Source organism: Trachypithecus francoisi, unplaced genomic scaffold (genome assembly GCF_009764315.1).
Source record: "Trachypithecus francoisi isolate TF-2019V2 unplaced genomic scaffold, Tfra_2.0 Lachesis_group19, whole genome shotgun sequence".
Classification (NCBI taxonomy): Eukaryota; Metazoa; Chordata; class Mammalia; order Primates; family Cercopithecidae; genus Trachypithecus; species Trachypithecus francoisi.
The window spans coordinates 969,505-996,780 of record NW_022681464.1 but is presented as its reverse complement, the minus strand read 5'-3'; the positions used below and the strand labels follow the sequence as shown (position 1 = coordinate 996,780).

The window sequence follows — 27,276 nt, the reverse complement described above, 5'->3', positions numbered from 1 at the left end:
ATATATCCTTGCCAGTTTGGAAAACAAAATCCAAGTATCAACACAGCATCTTCATGTCTTCAATAAGAGAAGAGAAAAAGAGCTAAAATAGCACTGAACTGGATTGAAATGATTTTTTTTTTTTTTTTTTTTTGAGATGGAGTCGCGCTCTGTCGCCCAGGCTGGAGTGCAGTGGCACGATCTTGGCTCACGCAACCTCCACCTCCCAGGTTCAAGCGATTCTCCTGCCTCAGCCTCCCAAGTAATTGGGATTACAGGTGCCCACCATCATGCCCGGATAATTTTTGTATTTTTAGTAGAGATAGGGTTTCATCATGTTGGCCAGGCTGGTCTCAAACTCCTGACCTCAGGACATCCACCCACTTCAGCCTTTCAAAGTGCTGGGATTATAGGCGTAAGCCACCACACCCAGCCTGAAATGATTCTGTATGGTCAGGAAACTGTGACCCAGAAGTACTGCCATGGATAGACATGTAAATGTAAGACATTATATGTACTATTGGATTTTGGTCTTGCTGTGGCATGAACCACTCCTCGATTAAGATAAAGGCACTCATGGAAGGGGAAAATTGTGTTAACAATTAAACTCACCCTCCGTGCAATCCCTACCCTTAGTCTGTTCCCCTACCAAACAGAGTTCCCTCTCACCCAGCTCAAGTGATGGCTCAAGTGAAAACCCTGAGGCATCCTCGCCACTCTCTCACCCTCACTTCCAGGCAGTCACCTGGTCACGTGATTCTTTCTCCAGCTACATCTCAGATGTACCCGTCTCTTCTTCTCCGAACCCATTGGCATGTCAACATCCTCCTAAAGCCATCATCATCTCTTGTGAGACTACTGCAGCAACACCTAATTGGTCTCCTTATTTCCAAGCTTTCCCTACTCCAATCCTTGTATTCATGCAGCAGCCATAAGACTCTTGCAAAGAAGCAAATCTGATCATGCTACTGACTCTTCAGTGATTCCTACTAATTTTCATAATCAATCTCAAGCAGTCATCAATCTCCCTAACAACCCACAGGTCCTAGGTGACTAGGTTCACCGCCCACACATTCCCCCCACCCCTCCCCAGACATACTACATTCCAACCACATGGATAATTTCTTCATTCCTTAAACAAACCAAGTTCCTCCTTGCTGTTCCTTCTAATGGGAACACTTTTACCCAAACCTCCCCTGGCTCATTCCTATGTATCTTTCAGGCTCAACATAAATGTCACTTTCTCAGAGAGGCTTTGTTGACCCTTGACATCCCATTAGCACCCCCACCTCTCCCTCTGTTTTGGCTTCAAAGGAAACAATAAATAATTGGTTTTGGGTTGGCAAAAAGGAAGACATGGCCTGCCAAAATAAAGCAGGATGGAAGCCAGGAAGCAAGACGCAGCAGAAAGCCTTGGAGATCTGCATGTGCTCCTCTGAAGACAAGGTATGCCCGCGGCACAGAGCGATGAGCCTGGAATGTGAGTTTGAGATAAGATAAAAATGTGCATTTTTGTTGTTGTTTTTTGAGTCAGAGTCTTACTCCATCACCCAGGCTGGAATGTAGTAGCACAATCTCGGCTCACTGCAACCTCTGCCTCCCAAGCTCAAGCAATTCTCGTGTCTCAGCCTCTCCAGTAGCTACAATTACAAAATTCCAGCTATTCTACCACGCCCAGCTAATTTTTATATTTTTAGTAGAGACAAGGTTTCACCATGTCGACCAGGCTGGTCCCAAACTCCTGACCTCAAGTGATCTGCCTGCCTTGGCATCACAAAGTGCTGAGATTACAGGCATGAGTCACCAAAACCAGCCTAAAATTGTGTATTTTTTAAGGTAAAGTATTTATTATGCTTTTCGGTGTCCTTCTTGTTCTCCCCACATCAAATCTGTGCTAGGGAGAACCTAAGAAAAATAAAGAGATTTTGCTACTTTGCCACTATAACTTTAAAGAGAAGCAATATGCCCCAGAGGCTACTGTGATGGAGATGACAGTCACCTTCCTCTCCTGGGGCCGTTCCTCCCTACCTGACAAAGTCCTTTTCTTCTGCTGCTGCTCTTCTCTAGTGACACCTTAGAGGTTTTCCACCTGGTTTTAATAAAGGAGACTAGATCCCTTGCAAGTGACTGCAGGGGTGTGAATGTCCTCCCAGAACGGGAACAAAAGGATGCAATAACTTATATGGTCCTTCAATCCAGAGAGAAGAACCAAACAACAGCACATGCATAACCCGAGCAGAGGAGTAGCTTTTTCATTCACTGTGGAGGAAGCTAAAAGGAAAATAACAAGAAAATATAACAACATCATTTTTTTTTTTTTTTCCTGAGATGGAGTTTCACTCTGTCACCCAGGTTGGAGAACAGTGGCACAATTTTGGCTCACTGCAACTTCTGTCTCCCAGGCTCAAGTGATCCTCCCACCTCAGCCTCCTGAGCAGCTGGGACCACACGCATACAACACCACACCCAGTTAATTTTTTGTATTTTTGGTAGAGATGGGGTTTTGCCATGTTGCTCAAGCTGGTCTTGAACTACTGAGCTCAATTGATCATCCGCCTCAGCCACCCAAAGTGCTGGGATTACAGGCAGAAGCCATTGTGCCCGGCCAAGAAAACACAACATCTTAAGTTCCAAGTCACTCTCTCTGGTGTCAGTTTACCTGATCATATTCTTAGGCTTCATCTCCACTGTCCATTTCAATATCCATCTCTTCTGTATCAGCAGCTCGCGACAAGATGTCTGCCATCAGTGCTTCTTCCAGTTTCTTGCGTACTTGCTGTACTCGCTCTTCCTGTTTCCTTTTTAAAAACAGAATAAAAAGGCACTGATAATTTGGCAAGTAATGACAATATGAAGTTGCTACAGAAGTTCATCCTTACTTCAAAATCATTAAATTTCTAAGAAGAATAGAGTTCCTTTTCAGATTTTGCAGAGGTTGCTTCTAAACACAAATCAAATCTCACCAATGAGCCCTGCCAAAAAGAGGAATGTTCACACAGACAGTTATCCCTCATCACACATGAAATTCTAGAAAGAGCAGATTGACGTCAGTGACCTTTTCTTCAACTTTGAAAATGTCGACTGTGTCAAAATTTGGGTTTATTCCTATAAGGACAATTAGAAATAACTTAGAAGCAGGAATAAAAGATGGAGGGAACATAAATAATGAAAGAAAAGTGACTTGTTCATGGAAGCACTGAGAAAGATGGAGGAAGCAGAGACATGATAAGCTGGGATTTGATTGACATTCCATGGCTAGGTTAGTTAGGAGAGAGCTCTCTCCTGGGTTCCCAGGTCTGCAGGCAACAGGTCAGCATGAAGGAGCCAAGACCACATGATTCTGCACACCGAGGACAGACACTGGAAAGTCTCTCTTCGACTGAGAAAGTGAGTTGCTTAAGAACATGCCATGAATTTCTCTGTGTCTCAGTGATTACAAAGGAACCTCAAAAGTGAGGGTTAATAACTCCAAGTCATTAAAAAGGCTCTGAACCTTTTTTTTTGAAGAACAAAGCACAGGAAGAAAGGCTACCAGTATACACTTTATCTTCAAAAAGTTAAAAAAAAAAAAAAAAATGAAAGTAGAGCCCCCAGAGGGTAAGAGACAAATTCCTAATACGGGTCTAGCAAGCAAAGCTCAGTAAATATAAATTGACATCCAGAACCAAGTAGAGAGGCAAAGGTCGAAGAAAGACAAGAGAAGAGAGAAGGAGAGAAGACTGGTAGGAAAAGTTTCCAGTGGGAACAAGAACAGAAGGCAATGGCAGAGGAGGGAGGGTCAGCAGAACAGAAAACGGGGCAAACCTCCTGAGACCAGAAGAAAGGAGATAAGAAAAGATGCAGAGAGGGAAACGAAGATGCAACAAGGAATATACTAAGGGTTCTACTGAAAAAAAAAAGTAATTTTCTCTACCAATAATTGAAGAAGACAGATTTCAGCAATTCACAAACCTGGGACAGCAAAGGGGTAGAGGAGCAATGCTATAGAAGATTGCACTAAGGGTCCCTGAGTATTCACTCTATAGGGGCTCAACCAGCTGCCAAGACATATTCAGTCTAGTCAAGATCACACCCCTTTGACCAAATAAGACTATGTCCAAGATAGTGAAAGTGACATATATGTACTGCTTCCCACAAAAACTTTGGATATCTTTATGAAACTCCAAAACACCACAAAGAGTTAAAAAGTATAGACTTCCACTTATTAAATGAATTTTCAAAGAGGGAAGCTGTCACTGGGTCAGTCTTAGCTCTACAGCCTCTGTCATATTAAAAGAAACTAGAGTTCGACAGATTTTCATGCCATGGGACAGGGTCAAGCAGAACATATTTGTTTATTTCTTATACAGTTAGTCTCACCTCTGGGTCAGTGACTCAAAGTTTATGACAAATGATGTATTAGTTTCACTGGCAGTCTTTCACTGATAAGAGTACAAGAATCTCCACAGCTGTCCTAGAGTAACCTCATTAGGAAGATGGGGAAAATGGAACAAATGGCACCATCTGCAGTAATTTGGATGGAGAATTTTATCTTAAACTCTAATATTTCCCATTGATTTTCTTCTATCTTGAGCATTACTTTCCATATTTGTGAAAGCTGAAATTTAATCATTTGCCCATTGCTGTAGGCAGAATTGTAAGATGTCCCCAACAGTCCCCCTTCCCCAAAACCACCTCTATGTGCACTCTTTATATAATTCTCTCTCCTTAAGGGTGAGCAAAACTAGTGAATATGATGGTATATCTCTCCATGATTAGGTTACCAATCAACTGATTTTGAGTCAATCAAGAGGGATTACTGTAGTGGGCCTGACCTAATAGGACCCCTTAGTGGAGCAGGGATCTTCCTGACAGGAGCATAAACGGGCACATGGAGGAGCCACAAGACAAGGAACTACAGGCAGCTTCTGGGACCTAAGACAGCCACCATCCCATAGCCAACAAGAGAACAGGGGCCTCAGCCCTAAAACACAAGGCATGAATTCTGCAACCATCATATGAGCTTGAAAGAGAACCCCAAGCTTCAGAAGGGAACACAGTCTAGTGACACGTGTAAGACCCAAACACAGAACCCAGTCACACCAGGCCCAGACTTCTGACTTCAAAGAACTTCGAGCTAATAAATGGGTTTGTTTTAAGCTGCAAAGTTTGTGAGAATTTGTTACAAAGTATGAAAAAACAAAACTACCCATCAGTGCAAATGGTATCAAATATGCTAAAAATACTTGAGATATATCTTGTTGGGGTCTTCAGCTGGAGGTTTAATGTAGACAGACTATTGGATACACAATTAGATAAAGAGTAACAGTTCCGTTTGCATTAATTTATTTTGAACATGTACTAATTCAACAAGGAGTATTTGCTTCCTAATTTCTGTCATGACAATTAAATCAAATGAGCAATTTGTTAGACAAATTTACCCAAAAAGGAAATCATCCAGAATTGGCTTTGAGATAGTTTCCTCAAATATCAAAAGATCTGCTGTTGAAGCCATCAACATTCATGTGATCTAACTCAGAGAACCTCCATCAACACACATAAAGACCTGGCGGAATCCCTGCTGATTCAGTATTCATTCAAGATGGAAAAGAACTTGTCTCTGGAGTAATTTTCTTCCTCAAGGGTAAGAACAATCCAATGAGCAAGTTGATTCCTTTCATTGATTTTTTACATTTTGTTTTCTTAAAAAATAAAGTTTTTAAGAAACTTTATGGCTGGGCACAGTGGCTCACGCCTGTAATCCCAGCACTTTGGGAGGCCGAGGCGGGCGGATCACAAGGTCAGGAGATCGAGACCACGGTGAAACCCTGTCTCTACTAAAAATACAAAAAATTAGCCGGGCGCGGTGGTGGGTGCCTGTAGTCCCAGCTACTCAGGAAGCTGAGGCAGGAGAATGGCATGAACCCGGGAGGTGGAGCTTGCAGTGAGCCGAGATCGCGCCACTGCACTCCAGCCTGGGTGACAGAGCGAGACTTCGTCTCAAAAAAAAAAAAAAAAAAAAAAGAAACTTTATTCATATTCATATGCAATCAAGGCATATGAATACAACTGTGTACCACTTTTTATCTTTGCAAAATAATTACTTTAAGACCCAAGAAGGGCTTTCGTATTATAAACCTAGATAGATTTACCCATTTAAAAACATTTTCATGTCAACTTTGTATGGATTTTTTAAAAAAATACAAATATAGGCTGGGCGTGGTGGCTCACACCTGTAATACCTGTAATCCTAGCACTTTGGGAGGCCAAGGCAGGTGGATCATGACATCAGGAGTTCAAGACCAGCCTGGCCAATATGGTGAAACCCTGTCTCCACTAAAAATAAAAAAATTAGCTGGGCATGGTGGTGCTTGCCTGTAATCCCAGCTACTCGGGCGGCTGAGGCAGGAGAATTGCTTGAACCCGGGAGGCAGAGGTTGCAGTGAGCCGAGATTGTGCCACTACACTCCAGCCTGGGCAACAGAGCAAAACTCCATCTCAAAAAACAAACAATCAAAATAACAAATATAAAACATTTTAAAATTACATGATTCGAAATTGCAATCTGCTGGTTTTGTCTAGGAACAATACTCTAATTAAACTGATTTACATTCAGGGGACAGAAATAGTGAAGTATACACAAGGCCATATTTTTAAAGAAAATGCAATATACTATATAGTATCACTATAAAGTATCACTATAAAGTAATGATATTGAGGTCATAAAACCCATATAAGAATTGCTCTGTGGTCTTACTAACTGGAGTAGTTTTGCTTTTCCTGTGCAATGGTTTGCTTCTATTTTCTGGGTTCTACCAATCTGAGTTGGATGTTTTCCTTTTACCATTTGCTGCTGAAACCCTAACTTGTGAGTCAGCCTTAGAAAGAGTGAAAGATGTCAGTAGATAGTTTGCATCTTGCCTCATTCCTGACTCTGTTTTATTGCTTTACCTGTGGTTTCTTCTTTCTTATTTGCTTCTCTTCTTGCTCTACTGTGTCACAAGTAAGTTTAAGAGCAGCATCACTATTATCATCTGATTTAAAGAGAGATTGGTTTCCAGACAAACCAATGAAGGAATCAATCAGAAAAGGCATGACTGAGTGAAAGGGGTTCTTTATATTTATTTTTATTTTTCTAAGACAGGATCTAGCTCTGTCGCCACAGCTGGAGTGCAGGGATGTGACCACAGCTCACTGGAGCCTCGACCTCCCATGCTCAAGCAGTCCTCCCACCTCAGTCTCCCAAGTAGCTGGGTCTACAGTTACATACTACCACACCTGGCTAATTTTTTAAAATTTTTTGTGGGGATGGGGTCTCACTATGTTGCCCAGGCTGGTCTCAAACTCCTGGGCTCAAGTAATCCTCCCACCTCAGCCTCCCAAAGTGCTGGGATTATAGGCATGAGCCACTGTGTCTGTCAGAAAGAGGTTCTTTAGAATAGAAAGTCAGAATCCCAAATTGCAAAAGACACAGTAAAAATGATGCTTAGGGAATATAACTGATCTGGTGCCTGTCCTTTGGACATGACCATGATGATATCCCTGGCATGCAGCATTTACACCCCTTTCAAGCATGTATTTGTTATAATGGTCTTTTTTCACCTTCCATCAGTTTCTGTAAAACTCTGTAAAAAAAAAAAAAAGTGTAACTTTCTAGGTGATATATCACTTACTAGCTATGCCACTGAACCTAATGAACAGCATAAAATTTACCCAAAAGTAAAAACCCAAGTTTATGAAGTCATGTTAAACTGCATTACCTGATGTCTTCATCTGTGACGATAAAAGCTTTGCAGAGGGGTTGAGATGTGTTAAGCCAAACAGCGGGGTTCTTTTCCACAGCAGCGGAGACTTGCCCTGTGATTGGCGCAGAGCTTGTGTGCAAAGCACTGGCAACAGCAGATAAAAGGGTCTCATCATTGCTACCTGGACCAACTCCTGCAATGAGAAATAAGTACTAGTTAAAGGAAATGCCTCAATGTGCTGAGCAAACTTTATGTGACCTAAAACAACTGATATTTTTATATATATTTGAGATCATATATGTAAAACCGATATAAAACAAAGCTGCAAAAGATAATATATCTACTCAATAGGTATGATACACTAAATAATTCACACTAAAGAAATAGTAACAAAATAGCTGAGCATTTTTTCTTACTTTAAAAAACAAATCCTCATGCTTGCTATAAGCTTATAGCTGAGCATTTTAATAATACTTTACCAGAACTTTAAAACACATTTTCCAAGGTACTAAACTTTTAAAAAGTTGGCTATATTTCCCCAAGCAATGTTAATTATTTTAATGAGGTGAGACTTGGTGAAGCGACTATATGCAAGTATCCCTTTTAATGTATTCCTAGAGTACTGGTATAGTTTCTCCTTGTAGCTTTTAACATTAATTTCCAGAAATATTTCAACAATTATCTTCTTTTGTCTCGGGATTCAAAGAAAAAGCCAATGCAAGCAAGCTGTACCTGTGGCTTTAACAGCTTTTTTCATAAACCTAACAAAACAGCCAAAATCAGAGAATTAATAACTGCACACTTTGATTACTTGTAAGATACTGGCACCGTGTCACATGTAAATGCAATGGTTAAAGTCCTAAACCTGTTTAACTAGTTAAGGCCAACATTCCAAGAACATAAAGAGATAAGGCAACAATCTAACCATGAATTATGAGGATTTTTGAGCAATTCACAATACATCAAGCTTTAGAAGCCAAATTTTTAATACTTGAAAAATAACTCTTCTCTAGAACTTGCAGTTCTCATATAACACGAAAGGTAGATCAGCGACTGAATTTTCCACCCCAGATCCCACTGGTTGCTGTTGCTGGACCAAAGTGCATCTGTTCCCACTGCTACTTAGAGCACCAGTTTGTGGAGGAGGGGCAGAAGGAGCGCTGTTAGTTGTTCTTGTGGTAAGAGGATGAGAGAAAGAGCAGGTGGTAGGGCCAGATGCTGCTATAAGCAGGAAGCTTGAGAAATTCTGTTACTCCTCTGCATCCAGTGCTAAAAGTAGCACATGGGTTAGCTTCTGTGATGAACCTAACCTAAAACCAAAATTTTTACACAGAAAAAAAATCTAAGATAATATACTACACGGCAGCATCCCTGTAACATACAAGTTTTTCATGTAGCTTCTGCCTGGCTTTACTAAAACACAAGAGGTACGTCATCCAGCAAGGCATATGATCTCCCAAGGCAAAGACCTCCTGTCAGTCATTGCTGAATCCACAGCATCTAACAGAGTGCCTGGCATGCAGTAGGTACTTAATAAATGTCTGCTCAACTGAACTTAGATAATACCTTGAAGACCTTTGGGTAGTTCCATGGTTTTTATAATTTGTTCTGTTACATCTGATGCACTAAGTCCTTGTAGCCTCTTCTCCCAGAAAAGCTGTAAGGCAAAATATCACTGTTAATAGATACATTCTTGAAACAAGAAAGTAGCGCATCGATGCTGTTGAATAATGAAATTTAAATCATTTCAATAGTTTCCTATAATTTCCTCATTTTTCCTTATAAAAAGCTAAATGATATTCCAAACGTGAATTATTTCAACACATCATAATCCTCTCAGATGACATTGCTCAAAAAAGGTTGTTTTATGTGACCTATTCACTTGTTACAGTACTATAGATGGTTACATGATGTATACTATGTATAGTTTCTTATAGTGTATCTTCTGAAGAAAAGAATTTGAATTTTTTAAAGATTCATCTGGCATGAAATTTTAATGCTATGACTTATTAGGGAAAAGAAAACAAATTATATGATGTGTTATCCCCCTTTATCCAATATTATTAGAGAAAGAGCTACTGCAATATAGGATTTCTCCAAGACAATGAAGTTTAGCTCTTTAGCACACTTTAAGGGAGAAAAGACCATTTTTAATGAAACATTTTCTAAAATGTTTTAGATGCCTCCTTTATTTTTAAACTGGATGTCATATTCATGAGTGACTCCGTGCTGCACAGGGCCTGGATCACCATGGTCACTTAGTGGCCCCAGGTCATCATTATGGGCATCAGTGAGTACACTGAGAGGCTCTTCATGCCCTAGGGGCTAGGGAGCTTTTTGCTTATTCAAACACTAAATGGTCCAAGACAATCATGGTTTTTATTTTATATCCTTTTCATGTTTGATTCTCTCTCCTAGTTATTACTTTTCACTAATATCACTCACCCATTCAACATATATTTATTGAGCTCCTGCTAGGTACTGTGCTCACCCTGCAGATGTGACAGTCAGTAACAGAGACAATGTCACTGTCCTCATGCCTCCTTTCTTTTCTAGTCTGTTTCATATTTACTGCAGCCAAAAAAAACAGATAAAGGATTTCTATAGGACTCTGTATAATTGTCTTTAATCCTGGATACCAGGGCCTGTCACATAGTTGGTACTGAAAAAATATTTATGAGAATGACTGAAAATGGGAGTAACTGGACTTAGAGTGAGGATCTGGGGGACACACAAACCCATACTGAAATCTCAGCAGCAACACTGTCTCTAGATAGACGACCTTGGACAAGGTCTAAACCCATGCTGAAATCTCAGTTGCGATACTCTCTAGATAGACAACTTTGGACAAGGTTTATAACCTCTTCAGAATCTTCAATTTATTTCCTCTTCTATAAATGTGGCAACAATAGCTATCACAAAAGATTACTGTGGGAGTTAAATAAGGCAATATGTATAAAGTATCCATTATAAACTGGGCACAAGATTTATCACATTTGCTTTCAGCAAACTGTGGCCACTCTGAGGGCTTTTGGGGCTTACATTCTGACTTTTGGATATATGTGAAATATCAGATAATTGTCCTCCAGATAAATGAGAAGATACAGTAGTGTAATTCTATTTATGTTAGAAGAGCAATATGTTGAATTTGTAATAAGCACAACACTAGCACCAAGGAAGGCCTTTGGTATATAGTAACATCTTACATCTCTCTGCTAATCACATTATCAGTAGAATATGTTGTCAATATAAACAAGTCAACAATTCGAGGATATAAATATATTAATCATCATGAATGAAAAGTAGTAAGGTGAAGGTAATAATTGATGAACACAATAAATGTCCCAAGAAAACCTGCCTGCTTTCTATTTGTTCTTTGGTGGAATAATATCATCTGTGTTTTGAATATCACAGCTATAGAAAAAAAAAAAGGAAAACAAAACCCAGTTAACATTTCTAATGAAAAAGTATCCAGGAGAATTAGTGAGGATAAGATTAGTAAGTGCTTTTAGAATTAAATATTATGTGTGTGTTTGTATATATATATATACACAATTTAATAAAAGCACTTACTAATCTCATAGTCACTGATTGGTAAAAATAAATCAACACTACCAAATAAAAGCATGGGAATTATGAACAGATACATTGTTTATATTTTACATCTAAAAGTTCCAATTCCAGATACTAAAAAATAATTTGTTTTATTCTATCTTTTTAAATTCTTAACTTTTAAACTTCTATCAGTAACAAGGAAAACAATACAAAAATTTAAAAAGAAAAATTTAGTAAGAATAAATCCTGGACTGAAATACAAGTATATGGCTCTAGCTTGTATCACATCCTGGTAACCACCACGTGTCATCTGATAGCCCTCAACTACAGCTGAAGTTAGAATCTGATATGTGTGGATGCTCTCTTTATAAGAGAGGACATAAGAAACTAAGATTTTGCATATGCTCTTTCGATAGTAAAAGCACCATTTCCAGAGTTCAGGAGCAAAAATAACAAAATTGTTATGCCATGAAAATGGAGATATATATATATATATATATATATTTATGTATGCGTATTTGTGTGTGTGTGTGTATCTTCCCCCACCCCCAACTCAGGGGAGAAAGGGGGAGTGAAAAAGGTCAGAGAAGGAGAGGAGGCTAGTTTAAGAAAACACTTAAATGATCAAGGTCACTTCCTCTCCAACCTTTCCAACACTCACTCAAAGCTAACAAGCTCACCTAATTTCACTGAAAACTGAAACGGTCCTCAGGAGGTAAACGTCTGTTTACATCTCAGTATGTTCCTAACTCAACTTTTCTGTACATCCATCTTCTCAGATCCCTGTTTTATTTGTTTGGGCAGGGGATGCGGGCAAGGATTATTTGCATTTTAAAATGCATTTTAAATGTACATACAGTAGGCATTATGCTAAGTGAAAGAAGCCAGTCTTTCCCACTCTGTGTGATTTCACTCCTATGATACCCTGAAAAGGAAAACCTATAGGGAAGGTTGCCAGAGATTAGGATGGAGGGGAGTCTGACAGCAAAGGCTCAGCACAAGCAACTTCTTTGGGGTGCTAGGACTGTACTTTCTGGTTGTTAATACGTGGAGACTTTATCCAGCTTATATAATGACCATTTTCTTTTCTTTCTAAGCCTGTTCCTCAAGGAATGGCCCAATGTGCGCTATTGCCCTTTCCCAAGCCTACTGCAACTTTATTAGCCCACCCCGTTTCTAGCCAACTTGCACTAAACCTACTCTAACAGTCAGCTCCTTTCACCAAATTCCAAGATCTTTTCTCATTATCTTTGGCCACTATAGCCCTCAGTGCTTCAGAGGGAGCAGGGCAGGAAAAGGTCTTCCTTTGCCTAAGTTTAAAATTTCCTGATCTACTCACTTAGGTGAGTAGGTTTTTCCTTGGAGATTCTGTTCACTTGGAAGTCTCCCCGCTTTCTCAAACATTAGAAGTCCAAAGACTTTAATATTCAAAAGATGACGAATACTCAAAATATTCAAAACATATGTAAGGACTCTCCCTCTATGATGGCTACCTAGTCGCTTGCACTACACTCCATAAGCACTACTGCTGTCATAAATCCTAACCTACTCACTGAAAATCTGATTTCCCCTGCCAAATTCAGTGGTTTTCTCAGCTTAATCTTGCTGCCTGGTGTGAAGCCAAATGATCAATATATAGAATATGTATAAGGAACAGTGATTTAACATTTGGAGAAACTCCCAAAATGTGCTATCACCCTCAGTTATTACATCTCCCTCTAATCCTCAATAACCAGATGCTCTGAGTGCATCTAATACCTTGTTCTCTTTGTCACTTTCCAGTATATTAGAACATTGGCTAGCTCCACATGCCTATCACCTTATAACACCAACGGTCTGGCCAATGCCCTATCCAGGAAACCAGCTGATGGAGAGAGAAACATGGGATGGAATTAAAAGTCACTCAAAACCACAAAAGTGCCTACAATTTAAGTGACAGTGCAGAGCATCTTTGGAGAAACCATCTTAGTAGTCACTGTAGTTAATCTCTACACATTTTCTACGCACAGTTCTCCTAGGAAGGACATCAACGGAAGCACAGCTACATGGACTTTACTCCACTTAGTGGCCCAAAGAACAAACATGAAGGTGTATTACAAAAACTGCTTCTTTAGTGAGGTCAATGATCAAATCTGTTTACTGAAAGTAAAATGAACCCACGATAGCATTTCCTTTTCGTAATTGTTATGTATTCAACTTGGACTTTGAGGGATTTGTTCAATTTGCCTTATGAAGAATATACAAAGAGGATGAGAAAGAAACGGGGATCACAAACAACTCCTCACCACCATTCACAGACACTGATCCCTATTCTGATGCTCTGGGAACTGAGGCTGATAATGCTGATTATTATTTACCTTCATCACCCCGAGTTTATTAATATTACTCTGAAGAGATTTCTACTCTTTACTGAAGAACAAAAGAGATGGCTTACTAGGAAAAAGGAATTTGAGGATCAACAACATTCAACAAATACTCTTTGAATGCCCATGATATGTAACGTGTTTTTTCTGGCACTGGGGATGCTTGGTAGGATAATCGGCAACCACTGCCTTCCAGGAGCTGTTTGGTAGAAAACATGCAAAACTCTACAAGGCCGACCGCAATAATGAAGATACGTCTCTAACTTCATTTGGGAAGATCTGGAAAGGCTTCTAGGAAGAGGTAACCCTTGAAAATTGTGTAAGAATTCTATAGGCATGTAGAAGAGAAAAGACTATTCCAACCCAAGAACTGTATGGGCAAGGAGGTAAGAGAGTGCAGGTCAGTGTTTCTAAAGATCTTATAAAGAACAATAACCAAGGTGGCTTATTTTAAAAATATATTCCAAGGCCTCAGCCCCAGAGATTCTATTCAGTAGGTCTGGGATTAGAGAGCTAGTTTTATTTTTTATTTTTTGCAAATACCTTAGGTGATTCTGATGCAGGTTCGAGGTATGAGAAAGACTGGCTTGGTTTGTGTTGAAAGAATGGTAGTAGCTGGGTGCGGTGGCTCACGCCTCTAATCCCAGCACTTGGGGAGGCCAAGGTGGGTGGATGATCTGAGGTCAGGAGTTCCAGACCAGCTTGTCCAACATGGTGAAACCCTGTTTCTACTGAAAATACAAAATTAGCTGGGCATGGTGGCACATGCTTGCAACCCCAGCTACTCACGAGGCTGAGGCAGGAGAACTGCCTGAACCCGGGAGGTGGAGGTTTCAGTGAGCCGAAATCGCACCATCGCACTCCAGCCTGGGTGACAGAGCAAAACTCTGTTTCAAAAAAAAAAAAATGGTAGTGTGCATGTAGTGGGGGTGTAGTGACCACCAAGATCTCCAACTTTTATTCTTAATTATGCTGAAAGATTTTTAAAAATATTATTCTATCCTCTTCCTTGCAGACAACAAGAGGAAGACATTTGCCTTCCAATTATTTCATTGCAGGAGGAGATACGTTGAAGTTTATTTAAAAGTAGAGCTAATTGTTTAGGTATAAATCAAGAAAGGGCTTACCCAATGTTCTGTTTTACCCAGTGAAACTATACCCAGTCACACTGTCTTGATGAACTAGGGGGAGGAAGAGGAGGAAAACTATCACTTAGCCATTAACACCTTTCCATAGGCCTGGCACTGTGCTAAGTGCTTTATGTACAGAAATTCAGTTAAACTTTCCTGCAGCATTTTGGAGAAGATATTACTCCCATTTACAGATAAAGAAATGGAAGCGTGGGGAACTTAAATAACTTACACAATTAATCAGTGGTGCAGCTGGAATTAAAACTCAGGTCAGTGTGATTAAACAGTCCTTCTCTTAACAAAAGCTCTGAAAGAGCATTTACATGTTTGGCTCCTGTTAAGTTATATAGCACAAGCCTCAGACACTTCTACTGCCATCAAAGGCTAATAATAATAGATCAGTAAATTTTAAGAGAACTATCAAATTACTCTTAATCCATTTAACTCCTAAGTAATAGATACTCGTCAATTGTAGGTGATCTACACCTGATGCCTGCCTCTTCCTTATGCAGAAATAAGAAGACAGGCTGATAATATATTGAGGCTAAGACCAGCATAGAGTTTTATGGGGATATCAAATTGTCATGAGAAGTAGCTCACATGGTAAAAAATAAAGAATTGGCGTAACATATATTCTCTGCAAATTAGCTTTCTTAGACCACAATTGCAAATATCAATCACATAGAACATAAAATTTTTATTTGGTGAATAGAAATTAAAGAGACCCTGGCCTGGCACAGTGGCTCACGCCTGTAATCCCAGTACTTTGGGAGGCTGAGGTGGGCGGATCACGAGGTCAGGAGATCGAGACTATCCTGGCTAACACGGTGAAACCCCGTCTCTAGTAAAAATACAAAAAATTAGCCGGGCGTGATGGCGGGCGCCTGCAGTCCCAGCTACTCGGGAGGCTGAGGCAGGAGAATGGCGTGAACCCGGGAGGCAGAGCTTGCAGTGAGCCAAGATCATGCCACTGCACTCCAGCCTGGGCGACAGAGCAAGACTCCGTCTGAAAAAAAAAAAAAAAAAAAGAAATTAAAGAGACCCTACTCCAAGAAGACACTGTCAGCTAAGCAACACTAACAATGATATGGGCGCAAGTATTTCAAAAAATGGAAAAAGGGATGGAGCGATTTGCATATATAACTGAAGGCTTTTGAATTTTTTCTGTAAGAATACTGTTTTGGATTAATTATAATAGTTACTTCTCCTGACCACACTGAAAAGCATCTACATCATATACCCCAGCACTATTTTCATAAATCATTATATCCAAATTGAAAAGTACTGATGTGTCTCTGTTGTGTTAAAAAAAGTAATTTACTAGACAAAACGAAACTGATTTTCCATGTATACTCACGACCTCAACTTGACAGTCAACCTTGAGGACAGGAATATCTAACTTATTAGCAGAGTGAATGGGATTGGGTTTTAGAATCTGAACAACCAATGTTCAAACTTGCTTTTTCACGAGCTTTATAAATTGGACAACAGACCTCTCCAAATATCAGTTTCATACTCTATGGAATGGGACAATATAAGCAATCTCAACGGGTTATGGGAATAAAATGAGGAAGTGTTATAAACACTTGAATATGCCCAGTACACAGCAACTATCATTTTACTATTTCGTTTCCCCTGTGGCTTGTAGCACATTGCTGATCATACAATAGCACTTAATAAGTAGTTGGTCATTTTATTAAAATTAGTAAGTATAAACAAAGCAAAAATAATCAATTCTGAAAGGTAAGTATTAGCAAATGAAGAGACTGAGCAAATGAATATGAATCTTCCCTTCCCTTCCTTCGCTTTCAATTGGGGATTTCTTGCTACTACAAATATTTTTAAATTCTCCTCTTCCTTCTCTCCTCCAAGCCAGACTGCCTCTCATCTGGACCTAAGGTTGGTTGGGAGTACTTTGGTAAGCTGTACTGGCTATATAATTTACTGGGCCCAGAACAAATTAAAAATGTGCAGCCTCTTGTTTAAAAAAAATTAAGAATTTCAAGGGTATAGCAGCAGAGCATTAAACCAGGCATAGGCCCTTCCTTCTAAGTGAGGGGCTCTTTTAAGCACAAGGCCCTGTGTAACTGCACAGGTCACATGTCCATGAAGCTGGCACTGGTGGCAAGTATGGAGCAGCAGTAGACAGAAGGAGAGAAGAGTAGAGAAAGGAGGTCCCTGTGCTGTGCAGCAGTACTTAAGGAAAGGCTGGGATGTAATCTCTTCCTGAAACTTTCTTAAAAGAAGGAGAACAACAGAAAACAGTTCTGGCCAGTTCTATGCAATACAAAGGAACCTTTCCTTAACTACTCATTAAAATAACGCAAGGATTTTTCATCCCTGTAGTTTCTCATCGGGAGGAACAGGATCACTGCTAAGGCTCTCCATGGTGGAGCAGTATTAATAAGGAAGGTTGGAAGACCAGAGAATGAGGAAACCATCATCACGGGGAGGAAAGGACTGAAGCCTAGAGAAGGATCGGAATTTTGCTCTATTTAAAGTCCAGTGGAGAGCATGGATAGCTTTTAATTAAGATACCCTAAAACTGTAATCTTCTTGTTATTTTTGGTCCATCTAGTTCCATGTTGTGATGATACTAAAGCCCTCAGAAAAACCTCAAAAGAGCTGTGAGCTTGTTTCAAGAATAGAAGGTGGGAAAGAATCAGGGAACACAGACTATATTTCTAAGCTGCAATGAATCAAAAAAGGCAAAAACAACCCTAACCAGTAGCATTAACTGTCTGGAGCAGAATTTCTCAGCCTTGGCATTCTTGACGTTTGGGGGTAAATGACTATCAGCTTGCTTGGTTTATACACCCACAAGATGTCAGAAGAACTACTCCAGTTCTTTGACAACCAAAAAATATCTCTGGACATTACCAAATGTACCCAGGTAGGTGGGCAGTGGGGCAGTAAGAGGAAATGGGGGAAACAAAATCATGTGTAGTTGAGAACCACTGGTCCAGAGAAAGAGAAAAAGGATAGGGAAATAGGAAGTTTATAAAGGCAGGCACCCAGATCTCATAGCAGAAACAGAAAGAAGGGCCCCCGCCAGCATGCACCATCACTGCAAGCTCCTCTCTCAGTTCTCAGTAGTGTGTCTCCCAGCTCCCCTCATTCATGAGCCTTAGAAGAACCTATCTAAATGGCTTGGAGGTGTGTGTCTCTTTTTTTTCACTGCCAGACAACTAGGAGTGGTGGAGAACCCAGTCATTCTGGAGAGTAAGATAAAGCACAAGTGGGAGAAACATTTCATACCTCAGAAAGTTGATAGTCAATGTATTTGCTGCTAGAAATGTGGTTGTAATTATTTTTAATAATTCAGATATACTTTAGATTAAATGGTCTTTTATGGGTGGGTCTGGAACACTAGAGTCATTTATAATATCATTTCTGTTGGAAGATGTAGAGTTCCAAATAAATGAAACATGAAATTTTATATCACAACTTGTAAACTAGAAAGTATCTGTATAAAGAGATGTCAGATTTTAGAAGGGGTTATCTTATTTACCACAGGATCGGGGTTCCCACACATGTGCGAATCTGTCACTGACTACTGAGAAAGGCACAGCTCCGTTTAGAATGACTTTAAGTGTTCAAATGTAGGTACAGTAGCAAAATAGAACAGACAGGTTTATTTGGAACATGTTAATTTCCATAAATTAGCATGTAGCTATCAGTAGGCCTGGCTAATTCTTACATGAAAACTGGAGAAAATTCACCAAACTGAGCCACACGAAAACCTAAAACTTATTTTAGCCCTCATGCATTATCTTAAAAAGCATCTTCCCTTTTGAAATTATAATCTGTTAGAACAAAAAATAAACTGACCAGAGAAATCTGCTGAATTTCAATAATGAAACTAAGGGAAGTTCATCTAAAACTCCTACATATCCAAACTCCTGTTTTTTGTTGTTTATTTTAGACACCATAAGCTGAATATTAACCTCCAAGCCAAGAAGCCTGTAGAGCAACTTCAGAACAACTAGAAAAGTCAGGCGCTAAGCCTGAAGGTCTAGAGCCTCTATGAACATCGTCCTTTCCATCTCAGATCTCCTCCTATTTTAGAGAAATAAGAATGTGCTGCCCTTCTAAGATTATCCCGCCACCTGCGCTCTTGATCACATCTTCTACCTCCTCCTCTTCTTGCCCTATCAATTTGCCCAACTTCTCACATTTTCCATTTTTCCCTTCCTCTCCTGGGACATCTTCTTTTAAGTGACAAATCCACTTGAACACTGACAACTTAAAACATGTCCTTATTCACACTGCTTCCCCCTCAAGCCATCTTGATCTTCCCCTTCCACTAGCAGAGAGACCTTGTGTCTTATTTCCCCACATTCTATTCATTCTTTTCCTTCTAACCCAGGCTCTGCCCCTTTTATTTATATGAACACTGACCTTGCCCAAGGTCACAGTAACCTAATTACCAAATCCAATTCCTAGCTCAAGCCCCCCTGTCCTACTTCACGGATACATTCGCCTGCTGCCAGGGGAATGAGGACCTTTCATGACAGCTCTCTGTATGTTTCTGTATTCTTTACTACTATTAAACAACACATTAAAATGTCTAACATTAATTGTCAAAGATTTAGACTATAAGCATTTTTCTTTTTTCTAATGAAAAAAATTTAAATGCATAAGATATGTGATATAATTTTTAAAGTATATGAGGACAACAGTGTTAATGCTTTATAAAACAGAAGAACCAAAAGTTACCTTAAAAATCTCCCCATTTTTAAAGTTTTATCTGCAATCTACAGCTGTCAAGAGCATGATGCTAGATACAAAATTCGCACTCAGATGTTTGCAGGATGAATTTTTGGCTAAGTAGAGGGAGGACAGGGTGATAGAAAGTGCTGGTTTGGCAGCTAAATGCTTTAATCCTGGCGCAAACACTAAATAGATGTGCTTGGGCAAAGCACTTAATCTCCTTGCATATATTTTCACTAGTAAACTAGAAATCCTAATAACTGTCAGATCTATCTTAGGTTATCAAAACACTAATAAAATATGAGAAAGTTTTTTGAGAAAAAAAATCTTTTATTAAATTGCTCAGAATTTTCTTCTAATGTTAGGATTCCATCAATTTAATGAATATCTTACTCACTTTCATAAGGCAGTTACTAAAGCTAATCAAATAATAGAGACTCTTGTCACATAATTGTCGATTAAAGCAAAATCCAGAAAGTGTGTACTTTTTTGTCACTCTCAAAAAGCTAAATATACAAGACACTGAGTTAGGGCTATGTGGATGAATGGTGTTTCCTGCCAAGAAGAAATTCACCGTCCAGTTTATAAACTGCTTTATTTCAGATCAACCCCATATAGTATCTGAATTGTCTAGTTAATGGTCAGCAATAACAACTTAACTTAAATACCATGGTCTGCAAACATCAAAGATCAAGTATGAGCTACCCTCTTATTTTGTCAGAGTAGCCCAAGAAGAAAGAGCTAGATAATAACAAGAAAATTATTGCATAAATCAAGGAAAAGCTTCTTTCATGTGCTGTGCAAACTACAATGTGATCTCTTTTTAAGGCAAAAGATAATTTGGGCTAAACAGGTTAGATGAATAAAGCAAAGGGCAGATTTTAGGGTTGATGAAGATAGAGGTGCAGTAAGCATTTGCTGTAGTTGTTTGTCTAAATTTTGCCATGAATACTCTCTAACTTACACACTGTGGGTATACGATACTTGTCAAGTGCCTGAAAAGGTACCATTATCCTAAGATGACCAACCATGGAATAAGAGCATCATACGAGGTGCCTAGATTTTTCATGTGCTCCTCCCACAGAAAAAGCTATAATCATTTTCTTACTGATACGTAAGTTCATACAGGAACTTAGATGTGCTCCTTCGCTACTTTTCACATATTTGTCATATATCAGTATGCCTGCAATTATTTGTTCAGTGTTGGTTTTCCTTATCAAATTCAAAGTTTTATGAGGATGGGAACATGTTCGACTTTTTTGTTAATATAGCATCTGTTAATCAGCAATATATGCTGTGGAATGAATAAATTGCTGATTTCAAAACCCACTCAATGGCAGGAACTTTCATCTCTAATAGATAAGGATCTATCATTAGTTGTTTATGAGAAGATATTCCCTTAAGAAAAGCTTTCTTGAAACTAATTTCAGTAGTGTAAATTAATTCCTTTTTTTTTTTTTCCAGACGGAGTCTTGCTCTGTTGCCCAGGCTGGAGTGCAGTGCTGCGATCTCAGCTCACTGCAAGCCCTGCCTCCCGGATTCACGCCAGTCTCCTGCCTTAGCCTCCCAAGTAGCTGGAACTACAGACGCCCGCCACCACGCCCAGCTAATTTTTTGTATTTTTAGTAGAGACGGGGTTTCACCGTGTTAGCCAGGATGGTCTCAATCTCCTGACCTCGTGATCCGCCCGCCTCGGCCTCCCAAAGTGTTGGGATTACAGGCATGAGCCACCGCGCCCGGCCAAATTAATTCCTATTCTTTCTGTAGGACACTAACAGGCACAATTTTTCTCTTCTTCTTCTTCTTCTTCTTTTCTTCTTCTTCTTCTTCTTCTTCTTCTTCTTCTTCTTCTTCTTCTTCCTTCTTCTTCTTCTTCTTCTTCTTCTTCTTCTTCTTCTTCTTCTTCTTTTCTTCTTCTTCTTCTTCTTCTTCTTCTTCTTCTTCTCTTCTCTTCTTCTTCTTCTTCTTCTTCTTCTTCTTCTTCTTTCTTCTTCTTCTTCTTCTTCTCTTCCTCTTCCTCTTCTTCTTCTTCTTTTTTTTTTTTTTTTGACAGGGTATCACTCTGTTGCCCAAGCAGGAGTCAGGGATGCAGTGGGCATGATCATAGCTCGCTGCAACCTGAAACTCCTGGGCTCAAGGAATCCTCCTGCCTCAGCCACCCGAGTAACTGGGACTACAGACCCACACCACTGCACCAGCTAGTTTCTTTAAAAAATTCCTGTAGAGATGGAGTCTCACTTTCTTGTCAGGCTGCTCTCAAACTCATGGCCTCAAGCCATCCTCCCGTCTCAGCCTCCCAAAGTGCCTGGATTACAGGCATAAGCCAGCATGCCCAGTCGTTCTTCCTTTTTAATACCAATACATTGAGAAATAGAAGCACCATATGCACTATTTAGAATATGACACTAGTCAACCACTAGAATTAAAATCAGGTTATAAATCTCCAAAATTATCAGAAGTATATATTTAAATGAAAAACCCAGACCACAGAACAAAAATAGAAATACCAAAAAATAATGACAAAATATTAAAAACATTATATAAACACAGTGACAGAATTAAGACCAAACATATCTGTAATAGCAATAAATGTAATGGTAAACTTACCAATTAAGAAAAAGACCTTCAGATCATATTTTTAAACAAATTAAAAACTCAACTATATGTTTTATGCAAGAGACAGATGTAAAAATAAAAACACTCAGAAAGCTGGAAATAAAAAGAAAGTGCAAATAAATAGCAAACAAATACAGGCATAAAAAAACAAAGATCCCAACAGTACTATAAGATTACTTCTAGGCAACAGTGACAAATAAGATGAGGCATAATCCATTATAAAGAAATAACTTCTATAAAATAAATGTTTTCTTATAAAAAGAAATTTGATCTAATTGGATTTGAATTTCAATGAGGAAAAGCTCGTGTATAGACTGAGTTCAAAACCTGTTAGGAAAGGTCTCCCCAATACCTCATTCCATTTTTCATTTGGATACTACCAAGATCAGAGAGAAGAATATCACAATAGAGACTGCAAACATTAAAAATATTACTAGAAATATATAAACAACCTTATGCCACTAAATTTGAAAATTATAAAATGCACAAATTCCTAGAAAGTCACGTGATAAAAACTAGAAAGAAAAAATGAATATTCTTCCATGTATCTATTTTAAAAATTGAAGCCTGAGCAACATAGTGAGACCCCATCCCTACAAAAAGCAACAAAATTTTTAAAAACTAGCCAGGTGTGGTGGTGTGTACCTGTGGTCCCAGCTACTCCAGAGGCTGAGGTGTGAAGCTCACTTGAGCCCAGGAGGGCAAGGCTGCAGTGAGCTGTGATTGCACCATTACACTACAGCCTAAGTGACAGAGTGACTCAAAAACAAAGAAAAAAATTGTATATATAATTTAAAACTTTTCCATAAAAAAATTAGGCTGAGATGACCTCCCAATTAATTATTCCAAAAAGAAATGTTTTTGTTTTTAAAAAATGCCAATTTTATGCAAACTCTTCCAGAGAATATAAGAAGAGGGATCACTTCCCAGCTCATTTTACAAAGCCAGAAAAATCTTGATACTAAAACTTGAGAAGAAAATTACAAGAAAAGTGCAAGTCAATTTCAAACATGAATATAAATGCAAAACATCCTAAGCCTAATAACAGCAACTCTAAACTCTGATAAAAATGATAATACATTACAACCACATGGGGCTTACTCCAGGAATTCTAGATCTGTTTAACATTCAAAAACATCAAACAGTGAAAGTAATCACATAAACCAATCAATATGATACACTTTATTAACAGAATAATTAATAAAAATTACTTGATCACTTAACTAGGTAAAGGAAAATAATTTGAAAGAATTTAATATCCATTCATAAGAAATATTCTTAGTAAAATAGAAATAGAAGCAAATTTCCCTAATCTGACAAATAATATTTACAAAAAAGCAAGTATCACATTTAATGGAGAAACATTAAAAATGATCCCTTGTATCACTAATGAGACTGGAATATCTGTTATCAACTCTATTCAAGATTGTATTGGAAGTTCTAACTAGTAAAATAAAACAAGGACAAAAAATCAAAGGTTTAAAGATTGTTAAGAAAGAAAGAAAGAAAAAAAGAAAGAAAGAGAGAGAAAGAAAAAGAAAAAAAGAAAGAAAGAAAACTCTCATTGACAGATGACATGTTTATTCACATGTAAAGTCCAAAAGAATCATAGATGACTTAATAATTTAAAAATATAACTGAATTCAGAGTGAATACACAAAATCAGTTTATTTCTAATACTAGCCAAAGATGATTAGAAAATAAAAATTTTATAAATGACACCATTTACAGTAACATCAAATATCTAAGAATCAATTAAAGATATATAAGATCACTAGACTGAAAACTATAAAACCTTAATGGATGAATACATAAGACTTGTGGACTGTAATACTTAATATTATAAAAATATTAATTCTCCCCAGTTGATCCACAGACTTACATCCTAGCAGCATAAAGAAAATACTATTGATGGGCATGTGGCAGAAATTTTAAAATCAGAAAAGGTTAACTGTAATTATATTAGAAAACCTAACAGAGTTATTAAGATTAAAAACAACAAAGAATTATGACAGAAAGGAGTGGCAGGGCATTACTTACCCTACCCAGAAGAATTTTCATTCATAATAATGCAAACTCTGATTATTTAACCTATTTACCTAAAATTGTGATACATCTAGGTTGAGAGCATGACGGCAGAGAAAGAGAACTATGTAGTCACCTATCCTTGGGGAAAGCAAAGAAATAATGGTTAAAATTAACAAAGACGTAGCCTAATAAGTATATTAATTAGAAATATGAAGAGAATTATAAAGAGATATGATAAGAATTAAGAATAAAACTTTCTGGCACAGACTAGAAGACTTAACTGGAGTAGTAAACTATTGTTTTGAGAAGTAGTTTTTAAAAACACTATTCAATTTTTTTCATCTGTATTCCTATGTTACTTAGAGAAATAAAAAATTTTCACAGATCCTTCCACATGACAGTTTTCATGTTTTTAAAATGAACTAGAAAAATACATGATAATTATTGGTAACTATGAACCAACAGCCTATTATGCATTCCTTAATTTTTTCTTTTTTCTTTTTCTGTTTCTTTTTTTTTTTTTGAGACAGGGTCTCACTCTGGAGTGCAGTGCCCTGATCTCAGCTCACTGCAACCACTGCTTCCTGGGTTCAAGCAATTCTCATGCCTCAGCCTCCCAAGCTGCGACTACAGGCGTGCGCCACTATGCCCGGCTAATTTTGGCATTTTTAGTAGAGATGGGTTTTCACCATGTTGGCCAGGCTGGTTTCAAACTCCTGGCCTCAAGAAATCTGCCTGCCTCAGCCTCCCAAAGTGCTGGGATTACAGATGTTGAGCTACTGCATACTGCATCTAGCCTCATTCCTTAATTTTTAAAAATTCACATATAATGTTTCCATTGCAATTCTTCCCTCCATAAAGACTGACCATATCTCCAGACTCTCTTGGACTCCAGCCCATCATCTTTTACTAGCTCATCATGCAACAATTACTTTAAGACTATAAATTTTCAGGCCGGGCGCGGTGGCTCAAGCCTGTAATCCCGGCACTTTGGGAGGCCGAGGCGGGCGGATCACGAGGTCAGGAGTTTGAGACCAGCCTGGCCAATACGGTGAAACCCTGTCTCTACTAAAAACACAAAAATAGCCGGGCGTGGTGGTGGGCGCCTGTAATCCCAGCTACTCAAGAGGCTGAGGCAGGAGAATTGCTTGAACCCAGGAGGCAGAGGTTGTATTGAGTCAGAGACTGCACTGTTGCACTCCAACCTGGGTGACAGAGTGAGACTCCGACTCAGAAAAAAAAAAAAAGAGTATAAATTTTCTACTACTCAAATTCATATTTTATTATTTTTAAAAAATATTGAGCTACCCTTTATTATGTCCATATTTCTGTCAATGACATCATTCTCACACTTTATTCTAAGATTCTTCATATAGGCAGAACTGATAAGTCATTAAATTTTGTCAATTTTTTATTTTTATTTTTTTGAGACAGAGTCTCGCTCTGTCGCCAGGCTGGAGTGCAGCGGTGCGATCTCGGCTCACTGCAACCTCTGCCTCCCAGGTTCAAACAATTCTCTGCCTCAGCCTTCCAAGTAGCTGAGATTACAGGCACCTGCCACCATGCCCAGCTAATTTTTTTTTTTTTTTTTTTTGTATTTTTAGTAGAGACAGGGTTTCACCATCTTGGCCAGGCTGCTCTTGAACTCCTGACCATGTGATCCACCCGCCTCGGCCTCCCAAAGTGCTGAGATTACAGGCGCGAGCCACCATGCTCAGCCATCAATTATTTTATGACCAGCATAAAACAGACCCTTATCACTTATGCCCTAACTTCCTGTAAGAGTTTCTTCAATGATCTCCTAACCCTGTCAGTCCTCATACTACATACAATTGACAGACTTCTGTCTAGAATGTTCCCGCCATACTTCTCTGCTTTTGAAGACTACATGCTCTCTCACTCTTCTGGTGTTTTTTTCATTGCACTTAACACAACATGATACATTATCTATACATGTATTTGTCTGACTCACTTCCTATCCTCACACTAGATGGAAAATTCCACAACAGCGGGGACTTTGTCTTGTTCACTGCAGTATCCCACTGCTTAGAAAAGTACAAGTTGAAGCCTCAATAAATAATTTTTAAATGAATGAAAAATTTAATTCACTAATTCAACAAATTTACATATTAGGCACTTATATAACAGAGAAATTGTGGATGAAGCAATGAATAACCTAATACACTTGTGATCAGAAAAGAAGAAAGAAGAAACACTAAGGAAGGTCTCTAAATCCAAACTTGGTAAATCAGGGGTTTTCTGAACAGAAGAAGTGACTTCTATGTTCTTGATGTCACTTGAGAGATGAGTAAGAAACAGCCAGCTGAAGGATGGAAAGGAAACTGCATGAAATCTGATCAAGGTATGCAAGGGTCAGGGGTAGTGAATGAATAGCATATGCAAAAACCTGAAAAATGTTCCATATGATTTGAGTGTAGAACAAGAGAAGGTGAGGCCAAAGAGGTAAGCAAAAGGGCTTGGCAGTCATGTTAAAGAGTTCTGAATTTACCCTAAAAGCTACCAGAAAGCACTGAAGGGTTTTCAGCAGTATAACACTATGAACACTATCAGACCATCACCCAGAGGAATACCTGGCTGCAATATGAAGAGAAAAGCGAGGGAACAAGACAAGAAGTACTTGTACCCAGGAGTTCAAGACCACCCTGGGCAACATAGTGAAATCCCATCTCTATGAAAAACACAAAATTAGCCAGGCATGGTGGTGTGCACCTGTGGTCCCGGCTACTTAGGAGGCTGAGGTGGGAGCATCACTTGAGCCCAGGAGGTTGAAGCTGCAATGAGCCATGATTGCACCACTGCACTCCAGCCTGGGTAGCTAAGCAAGACCCTGTCTCCAAAAACAAAAACAAACAAAGAAACAAAAGACAAAAAGCAGAGAGATGAGAGATGAGATGAAATGAATGATAGTTACCTAGTCTCAGAATGGAGTAAGAGAACATTCAGGAGGTAGGATCAATAGGACTTGCTGGCTACATAGATGCTTGGAGTGAAAGATAGGAAGAGTCAAGGGTGATGCTCAGGTTTCCAGCGTAGGCAGCCAAGTGGACAGTGGTCCTTTCACTGAGATAAAGCACATCCAATAAAAGGCAGATTTGATCAGATGACAAAGGAGTTCACAGAGACAAAGCGATAGATTACAGGTGCTGG

General features: G+C 38.9%; 1 protein-coding gene across 1 annotated transcript in view; it reads right to left on the bottom strand.

Annotated features, from left to right (window-relative positions):
- Positions 1-27,276, bottom strand: part of MBD2 (methyl-CpG binding domain protein 2) — a 70,740-nt gene that overhangs the window by 2,322 nt on the left and 41,142 nt on the right. Inside the window, exons 4-6 of the mRNA XM_033177693.1 lie at positions 9,270-9,360; positions 7,719-7,896; positions 2,639-2,777 (exon numbers count right to left, since the gene is read on the bottom strand). Of these exons, the coding sequence (XP_033033584.1) occupies positions 2,651-2,777; positions 7,719-7,896; positions 9,270-9,360 (396 nt within the window). The 3' untranslated portion in view covers positions 2,639-2,650. The remainder of the gene's footprint in view (positions 1-2,638; positions 2,778-7,718; positions 7,897-9,269; positions 9,361-27,276) is intronic.